The 10,299-nt window shown below is 45.7% G+C and overlaps 1 protein-coding gene across 1 annotated transcript; it reads left to right on the top strand.

Annotated features, from left to right (window-relative positions):
- Positions 1–1,239: 1,239 nt before the first annotated feature.
- Positions 1,240–4,025, top strand: CD93 (CD93 molecule). The gene is made up of 2 exons (XM_011383680.2): positions 1,240–3,308; positions 3,584–4,025. The coding sequence occupies exons 1-2, from the start codon at positions 1,390–1,392 to the stop codon at positions 3,606–3,608; spliced, it is 1,944 nt and encodes a 647-aa protein (XP_011381982.1). The 5' UTR covers positions 1,240–1,389; the 3' UTR covers positions 3,609–4,025.
- Positions 4,026–10,299: the final 6,274 nt, after the last annotated feature.

Raw genomic sequence — 10,299 nt, 5'->3', positions numbered from 1 at the left:
TACACCATTGCCCCTTGGAAGTCCCCTATGATTCTCCACCAGAGTATTCCTTCCAGTGGCCTGGGTCCTCACTTTCAGCCCAGAGCACCAAGAAGCTGCTGCCGCCCTTGAGGAGAGAAGCTGGAGGAGAACTACCCCAGCCCCCTCTCCTCAGCTGAGAAGACTGCTATGTGATCCACACCATCTCTCAGGTGTCCCAGAGAGCAGAACTCCAGACACCAGTGTCACCTGCTCTTTCAGTCACTCTGTGTGGGTTCCTCCTTTTCCAATCTCACTCTTCCTCTCAAAATAAACTACTTGCTTCAAATTCTTTTCTTAGGGTCTACTTCTGGGGGACCTCCAACAAAAAATAGCCCCGATGAGCAAAACAGGCTGTGATGCAGAGAAAAAATTCTTGGAGTCCAGGGCCTTTGGTGAATTGTTGTGCAGGAGATGGTCAGCCACCGCCCAGATCCTCATTCCAGGCCCAGAGCTCTGACCCTTCCCGGGAACCCTGAAGTGGGGGAGGCAGGCGTCAAGCCCAGGGTCAGGGGGCCAGAAACATTTTTGTTTTTTCTTTCTGAAGCTTTTTGTGACACCACCGCCTCCCAACACAATGTATGCACTTGTGAAACCCTGAAAACTGCTAAATTTTGCCCAATTTGGTTTAATGTTCTCGATGAGCTTGACTTTTTTTAAACACTCAGACATTCCCACGGCTCAGTTCCTATTTAAAAACTGCCTCTCTATTTAAAGTTCACGATAGGGGGAATAAAAGAAAAAAGACTTCTAAAACTGAAAGGAACATGAGATAGGCAAAAGAAAAATCCAGTTTGCTTCTAAAAAAGGCTGAAAATTATAACCATTCATGGCCTCATGTCTCAAGTCTGAGGATTTTTTCCCCCTTCTGGTTGTTTGCAAACCAAAGTGGAATTTTATTATGGGTTACTCAGGGAGCTTTTTCAAGTTTCTAGCCCCAAAAAGTATCTTCTCATTCCGTAGCATGCCATTTAAGATCCTTGTGCAGATGAGAGAGAACCAACATAAAGTAGCTAGCTGGTGTCCCAGAGCTGTAAACCTCTTTCCCCGCCTGCCGCCACATTTCCCCAGAGCTTAGTCAGGGGCCCAGAAAAGCTGTCTGGCTCCTTTTATGAACAACAAAACCGTGATGAAGGCAACAGGAGTCAGAAAACTATTCACTGCAGGAAGTCCCGGTATCCGGTGAGAAATAAGAAGTACAACAGCACAGGATGCGCCTTGGATCAGGGGGACGTGAAAAGCCCACAGTCTTTGTGTCTTTCTCTGTGCCAGAGTGTCAGTGTTTGTGCCCTCAGCAGCCCTCGAGCCCAGCTGGGGCAGCCACTGTCACTGTCTGGCTTCCAGCCTCCCAAGGGCGACACAGAGGCCACGATGGCCACTTCCACCAGCCTGCTGCTGCTGCTGCTGCTCCTGAGCCAGCCCTGGGCGGGGACCCGTGCAGAGACAGAGGCAGTGGTGTGCGCGGGGACTGCTTGCTACACGGCCCACTGGGGCAAGCTGAATGCGGCTGAGGCCCAGGTACTCTGCAGCAAGAATGGGGGCAACTTGGCCACGGTGAGAACTGAGAAGGAAGCCCAGCACATCCAAAGAGCACTGGCCCAGCTCCTGCAGCCAGGGGTGCCTCTGGCACCCCGGATGGGCAAGTTTTGGATAGGACTCCAGCGAGAGAAGGGCAAGTGCTTGCAACCCAGCCTGCCGCTGAAGGGCTTCAGCTGGGTAGGCGGTGGGGAGGACACACTTTACGCCAACTGGCACAAGGAGGCCAAGAACTCTTGCATCTCCAGACGCTGTGTGTCCCTGATGCTGGACCTGTCCCTCTCTCCCCTCACCAGCTCGCTTCCCAAGTGGTCTGAGGGCCCCTGTGGGAGCCAAGGCTCTCCTGGAAGCAACATCGAGGGCTTTGTGTGCAAGTTCAGCTTCAAAGGTATGTGCCGGCCCCTGGCCCTGGGGGGCCCAGGCTGGGTAAACTACACCACCCCCTTCCAGGCCACCAGCTCTTCTTTGGAAGCAGTGCCCTTTGCTTCAGTGGCCAATGTGGCCTGTGGGGATGAGGATAAGATTGAGAAGCATTTCTTTCTGTGCAAAGAGAAGGCCACTGATGTGTTTGACTGGGGCAGCTCAGGCCCCCTCTGTATCAGCTCCGAGTATGGCTGCAACTTCAACAACGGGGGCTGCCAGCAGGACTGCTTCGAGGGGGGAGATGGCTCCTTCCGCTGTGGCTGCCGACCTGGGTACCGGCTGCTGGATGACCTGGTGACCTGTACCTCTCGGAACCCTTGTAGCTCCAACCCCTGCAGAGGGGCAGCCACATGTGTTCCTGGACCCCTCGGGAAAAACTACACGTGTCACTGCCCCCAAGGCTACCAACTAGACTCAACTCACCGAGATTGTGTAGATGTGGATGAGTGCCAGGACTCCCCCTGTGCCCAGGAGTGTGTGAATGCCCCTGGGGGCTTCCGCTGCCAATGCTGGGTGGGCTATGAGCCCAGTGGCCCCGGAGAGGGGGCTTGTCAGGATGTGGATGAGTGTGCCCCAGGCCGCTCGCCCTGTGCTCAGGACTGCACCAACACAGATGGCTCTTTCTACTGCTCCTGCAAGGATGGCTATGTTTTGGCTGAGGAGGACAACACCCAGTGCCAGGACATGGATGAGTGTGAGGGCCCAGAGGGAAGCCCCTGTGACAGCTTATGCTTCAACATGCAAGGGTCCTTCCGCTGCGGCTGCTTGCCAGGCTGGGAGCTGGCCCCTGACGGAGTTTCCTGCATCAAGGGCTCCATGTCCCTGCAACCATCGGCTGGGCCTCCCCAGGGGGAGAACACAGGAGATAGACAGGGGAGGTTTGTGCCTTCTGCCACAATGTCAAGTCCAACTGGGGATCTTAAGAGTACCTCCAAGGTGGCGCCCGCCATGAGGAAACCCTCTCTCCCACTGAATGTCTCTGTCACCCTTGTCCCACTCAAGACGCTGGCCCCCAGTGAGCCTCATGGTGTCGGGATGGAACCCAGCAACTATCACCCCACAGCTACCACCAGCCATGAGGAGTCTACGGGTGGGGATTTTATGGTCCAACAAAGGGATGATGGCACCGATGGGCAAAAGCTGCTTTTGTTCTGCATTCTGGGCACTGTGGTGGCCATCTTACTCTTGCTGGCTCTGGCCCTAGGGCTGCTGGTCTACCGCAAGCGGAAAGCCAAAAGGAAAGAGAAGGAGAAAAAGCCCCAGAATGCAGCAGACAGCTACTCCTGGGTTCCAGAGCGAGCTGAGAGCAGGGCCATGGAGAACCAGTACAGGTAAAGAGGCCCGAGGTTTCCAGGGGTGGCAGGAGGGGACAGGAGCAGGGAGATGGGTGGGCAATGACCACAGCACATGCAAGAAGATGGTAGGGGCAGGTGCCGTCTATGCTGGATGGTAAACCCAACCTGGCTGTCAACCGGAGTCAATGTGGAAGCTCCCTTAGGGCAGTCGCCCTGCCATCAGTGTGGGTGCATGTGGGCCTCCCTCAGGGAATAGATATAACCAGCAACGCACAGCAGCTTCCAATGTTGTCATCCTTTGTTTTCCATAGTCTGACACCTGGGATGGACTGCTGAAGGTGAGGTGACCTCAGAGACACTGACAGTTGGCTGCTACCATCTTCAGAGCTTTGTGACCCTCATCAGAAGGCAGGACCCACATCCTTCTGAATGATTGGACTGAAATCTTAACAAACAGTTGTAAATCTTCTCCTTAAAAGCCTGGCAACTTGGAATGTGCAGGTATAGTCTACACGTGTGTGATATTCCTGAAGTTGCGGTGTCATGGCAGGAATTTTGTGAATGTTAACAATTTTCACTCACTCTCTCTTGTCAAATTCAAAGGTGACTAATTTCATTTTTTGCACTGATTCTAAATTACAAGTAAGGTGCTAATAGGTTCCATTTCCGCTGTTTCTCTGCTCATTGGAGTCATTTAAGAAGAAAAGGGGTCTGAAAATTCTAATAAGGACTGAAATGGTTTGTTCCTCTTAGTATAGCAGAGATTAAGCCAATTGTTTAATTATATAAAAGACTCTCTCTCTCTCTCTCTTTGTTGTTGTTGTTGTTGTTGTTATTGTTGTTGAAGGGAACATATTCAGAACTGGAAATATCTTTTTACATTTACATTTATATGTTTTCCTGTAACAAGTCCTGCTGGCTTTGATGTTGGTGAAATCCTCCACAAAGACCAGAAATTCACTTAATTGTTTAGGTAAAAAGGAGGCAGGGAGTTTAGAAATCATGTTTCCTTGTTCTTAAGTTTCTGATAGTTTTGTGTTTATTTGCCAGCAAAGCCTGAAAAAAAAAATGTGGTAAAAGTTGTATGAAGTGAGTTAAAAGGATTTTTGAAAACAAATTCTAAAGTGCTGTAGAGACAGACCAGGGGTTTGTTCCACAAGCACTTGAATCTAAATTCATCTGTATGTTCTGATGTTTCACACTTGACTGTTGATGAGATGAACACTCATAAGGAAGAAAATCAAAGACAATTTTTGTCTGAGTCAGTGTAGCCCCAAGATACCCACCCCCACCCCAGGCTGCCCTGCCTCCACCTCAGGCAGCTCTGGATTTGGGTGTTTTGATTGTAGATGGAGAAAGCACTACAAAGTCTCTTGCTCTGCTTGTTTCTAAAAGACATGTGAGGGAGATGATATGCTGAGTTCTGAAAGCTGTCATCATAAAGCATTTTAGCACAGTTCACAGTCCATACTACATCCTGAGAACTTGATCCTGATGTGTGGCTGTAGCACACAAAAAGTCAGGGATAAGTCACGTGGGATGCTATCCCAGTGCTATTTCAGGAACTTGTGTCCCCTTCTTCTCTTCCTTAAAAAGTGAGGGAGAGAGAGAGAAAGAGAAAATAACTAAAGTCTTTTACAACTGCAAAAACTGCTCAAAGCAATTTTAGTTTACACTCTCATTTTAAAAAGCTCACTTACGAAGACTTTTCCTTAGGATGTGGTTGATAGCTTGCGGTTCTACCTGAGTCATCAGAAAACAGCTAAGATGTTTGGTCAGAATTGTTAGAGCTGCCTGAGTAGCACTGGGAGGCCTCTGGTGACCTGGGGGCTTTCTGAAGCCACCATACAGAAGGACAGAGGGAATGTGTTTCCTTCTGGAGACTAAACTCTGCCTCTCAGAAGGAGGATACCCTATTGTTTCTGGTTTTGCCTTAGAAATGTATCTGTTTTAGAAGTCTTACCTTGGGTAGGAGTAGCATGAGGTGCATAGACTTCACAGTCAATTAAACATCCTTTTGTCAGTTTTTGTCAATACAGTTCATTCTTTTTTTTTTTTTAAGACAATGGAAAACTGAAAAGGGGGTGGTGAAAGAAAACATGGAGATTCTGAGGAGCATAGCAGAGGTTTGGAACTTCTGCCTTTTAAAGTCAATTTTCACTTGGAGTATTGGTGTTTAACACTCAAGGAGATAAAAGCTGTGCCATTGGCCACAAGATCCAACCAGTTGGCCATTCAGATGATTTTAAGACTTGGTCAGATATGTTGCTGACTAGTATCTGCCTTACTTGAAATAAATACAAAGTCGGCAGCTTTACCCCTATACCTTTACAGCTCTCACCCTTTTCATTTGGGATGGAGGAGCCATCCCTACTGTGGGCTCTGCCCAAGTGCCCTGTGGCTCTGTGGGCCCTGGACTGGCCGAGGTGGCCAATGTGCCCTCTCATTTGACAGTGTTTGGTTTCTCCTCCATTTCAGCCTCATCGTCTGGTCTCTGTGTTTGAGTTCTTCTGTGGTAGGAACAGGCAGCCTAGTCCCCCACTCCGGGGAGACCACGTGGATTCCCACTGAGGAACCCACAAGGGGTAAAATGGGTTGTTAAATAACAGTTTTTCAGAATCCCCTCCAGCACAGCTGGCCCTCCAAAGGCCAGTGAGATCTCCTGCTCTCAGGACACTGTGCACCAGCAGCGAAGATACCCAACCTACATGACCTCAGGCAGAGGATCTGATGAAAATGAATGGCCTCAAACAGTTGCTTTATTCTCTCATTTAATATCTCTGTAATTCTGTCTGAGGTATTGTAATCTTTGTGTTGAGAAGCTTAGGGCCACAGCAATGGATTAACAAGTGGCCATCAGCCACACGGTCATTGACAAACCTCTTGTTTATTCAGAGGGGCCTCAGATGACTCTGCCATGACATAGCCAGATAAATGGATGGAAGTGAGCATGGGGAGAAGGGGCTCTGCCATGTCAGGTTCCTCAACCATGTCTCTGGGCTGGGCAGGAACAAACCAGGTTCTGCTTGTTCCTGACCTGCCATGCAGCACAATAAGTGGACAATGGGGAGAGAGAGAAGGCTCCGCCTGGCAACAGGCTCTAAAGCAATAGAGACTTTCTTTAGAGTTTTCCAGAGTTCAATGTTCTGGAAGACTCTTGGAAAAACTGTATTTGGGACAAACTCACATCTCCCACCCTCTACCTCCCAAGTCAAATAATTTAAAGGAGAAGGCACCCTTAAACATGCAGCCCACTAGGCTCATTCCTGAATTTTAGGAACATTTCTGTTCTTTTTTCTTGTTTATATTTGGAGAAGCCTGAAGCAGGAGGATAATTTCTCCAGGGAATCTGACGACTGGAGAGAACCGAGGGCGGGGCTATTTCTGAAAATGCCTGAGGAGTGGTGGACTTGGTGAGTGTCCTTTGTAGGATGACCCACCACTGCTCAACACTGTGGCCTCAGGGTAAAAGCAGCCCTTGAGGGTGGCTTGATCATCATCCTGGCGACATTGTGGTGCTATACATCTGCATGGTGTCTTTTCCAGCAGCATTACGTGGCTGAATTAAGCAGTTTCTGAGTTGAGGATGGGAGGACTTGAGGGCTGCAGTCATTGCCAAGCTTTGCAAGGCCATCTCTGGCCCCAGGTTCTATTCAGTGATAGACTAGCAACTCTTGGGAAAGACTCCTCACATCTCCCCATGACCAGGCAAACAAGTTGTAAGGTATAAAAATTAAGTGTGTAGTGTACACTCATGAACATCACACAGGAGGAACTGAGTATGAAACAAATTTCCTTTCTCTTAAACACACATGTATGTTGCCATTCTCTTTCATGTTCTAATCATGAGTAGTTGTCAGAGCATATAGAGATGGTACCTGAGCTAATTGTGTGGTAACACTGAGCAACCTTTAAAGAATATGGATTTGATCATTAGTTACTTTTATTCCAGCTTTCTTTCCCATAAACATTTTTGTGAAAACTAAGAGAAGACACATGAGATTTGACCAAAAAATGTACTAAATTCAAAATAATGCAGTTTTTTAAAGCAAATATAGGAAAGCCTTTTTGTATTATTTTTCTTCTGAGCTTCTCCATTGTCTAGATCAGGAAAACAGGAAAGCATTGCTTTCTAGCAGCTGCAAATGGTGTAATGTCCCTGCATATTTCCATCACCTTAAACAATAGGTTTAGTGTGGGAATCTGAGATATGAGCCTTGAAAACATCTGTTCCGATATGGCTGCAAAATCCACTGCTTAAATCATTGTGGTTTGTGGGGTTTGTTAACCCAAAAAAGAGGACAATAATCAAAATTATCCACATATCTAATAATCATATACTTTATTCCATTTCAGATTCCCAGAACTAATATTCACTGAAGTGCTTTTTTTAAAAAGTGATTTGTGTTTTGGTCTGTTCTTAGAGATAACATCCATCTATTTTAGGAAGAAACTCTGGAATTCCCTTCTTGAATTGTCCCTTTTATCTGTAATGTGGCAAGTGTTTCCTTTCAGTAATTTCATCCCCTGATCCTCTGGGCTGAAACTCTTTTTTATGTATTTGGCTTAAGCTTGAATTAGGTTGTATGTAAGGTCTTGTTGTATTATATTAGCCACAATTTATAAACATCAGTAATCACTTCATGAAAACTATATGAGAATGAAAGTATTTTTAAATATGTGTACTTGAGATTTGTTCCACTAATTCTGGAATCATGGAATTTCTATACAGAGCTTATTTTCATCCTAAGCATGACTGCTTCACAGATTGAGGGGAGGGCACCCTTGAACACTGTACTGCTCCTCAGAACTCTGAGAAACTGAGACACATCTTGGGTCAGCCTCAGGAAGTGGCAGGTTTGTCTATCTTTGCTCTCTGTGTTACACACCTATTCTAATAAACTATGAAATAAACTTGTTGTCAACTTGTTTTAAAATATTTTATAACAACTCAAAATACGTGTACACTTGTACTCACGATCATTAAATATATCTGTTTTCTTTTTCAAAGAATGCTAAAAGAAGGTACCTTGACTGCCCCATTTCTGCATTTTCGGCTACTGAGGGAACACTAACCCTAGAGCACTAGGTGAGTGCAAGGCACTGCCCTCTTGCCTGCACCATCACCCAGCACTCTGCCCTAGGGAACATGGACATACAGAGGGATTGGACTGCAGTCTGACCAGTGTCCCAGTTGCTGACACCCAGGCTTCATTGAATGCTCCCAGATTTTGCCTTTGGATCCAGTGTTCACTCCTCTGTGCCTCCATCTTCACCATTTAATTCCCTGCATCCTTTTAATTGCATGGGTGACAACTGGTACAGGATTAAACATGTCTGATTGGTGTGATGCATAAACACAATTTTCTAATTATCATAGGAGCATTATCACCACTTTGTTGCCAAAGCGTTTTCAGCTTATTTAACTAATTGAACAGGCAGACCAGATTGTTTGTTGTTCAGCGGCATAAATCTCACTGTGACTGGAAGCTGGGGCAGCAGATGGTGGTCAATTCTGAGTCCACCTGCTTTTCAGATTGTGTACTTGCAAGAATAGGACTTAGGTAGGATAAAGTGCTCTGCTGTTAGGCTAATGGACACGACGGAGAGGGTAAACACTCATTACTCAGGGTTAAATAAAGCTGATCCTTTTAGCAGTCTAGTCACTAACAAAATACATTTGGAAATTATATCTTAATATGAACAACTATGGCTGGCCCCCAAAACACACACATACACACACACACACACACACACAGACCAAAAACATAACACAAACACACACAGAAGAGCACCTATAAATACAAACATATGCACAAACACTGTACACAAACACGAACACACACAGACACACACCCATAAACACACACACACACAATCACACACTATTTTAACATCTTTCTATTTTATTCTGTAAAGACCGAGGCCAGTATTTCCTTCTTAGGAAAAGCTAATGAACAAAAACGCCACATTTTAAGGCTGACTCCTCTTGATGACCTTTGCTATTAGCTAACTGAAATAACTTAAATGCTAGGTAAATCTTTCAAATATGATTCATTAACAAAAAAATCAATTTATTCAGACATATTGTATTGCACAATACAAAGTACATTTGTAACAGATGATATGTAGATTAAAATGTAAGGCTAATGTACATATTTTGTATATTCCATGGCTTTTAACATGAATTGAAAGAGAATATCAAGTCCTTAATTGAGTCAAGTATATTCAGTAAGAGGAGACAGAGATAATAAACCCCAAAACCGAAAATCTCAGTTCACCTTTGCCTGAATTGTATTTTGACATCACAGCTGTTTAAAAGGAGAAGTTTCCTCATTTTCTTTATATCTCCTAGTGCATCCTTCTCAGAAGACATGAAGGATGGGTAAATAGTGAACAAGTGAAAAAAAGAGGAAAAGAAAGTGAAAGATCCAGGATAACCCATGAGGCCAGCAATCATTCTCTTAGAATATGACTTGACAGAATGCTCTTCACTGGGCTGCATGCACGTGCCCTCTCCTGAGACTCTATGTGCCCACAGACAGAATTTACTACAGCTGTGGCTCTGCACTGAAAGCCATTTGTTGTTTTTTTTTATTTGAGATTTGTCACCATTGACTCGGATGTTATAGTTCTCCCGTATTAAAATTGGTCCAAAGAATTCAACTGTGTGGAATAAAGGAGGGAAGGAAGGAAAGGAGTGAGAGAGGAGAGGAGGGAGGGAAGGAGGAAGGAAGAAGGTGAGTAAAAGGAACAGAGAAAAGGAAGGAAGGGGAGAGATAGTTAAGAGTCATTTGCCCTCATTTCATCTGTAACTTCCTGTCTCACACTTACAGAACAGCAAAGCTATATTTCTGCATGATACAACACCGTGTGTCATACTCTTGTCACCTTTTACTACGAAGCACTGTTTATGTCCTCCATTTCACGTTTTTGCCTGTCCACATAATTTATATCTTAAAGTCTTAAGCTGGGTCCATGACTTCTTCTCTGTTGAACTCCTTCTATGTTCAAATAGCACATGAAA

The sequence above is a fragment of the Pteropus vampyrus genome, unplaced genomic scaffold (assembly GCF_000151845.1).
Source record: "Pteropus vampyrus isolate Shadow unplaced genomic scaffold, Pvam_2.0 Scaffold536, whole genome shotgun sequence".
Lineage (NCBI taxonomy): Eukaryota > Metazoa > Chordata > Mammalia > Chiroptera > Pteropodidae > Pteropus > Pteropus vampyrus.
The sequence above is the reverse complement of the archived record's forward strand: the minus strand, read 5'-3'. Positions and strand labels throughout refer to the sequence as shown.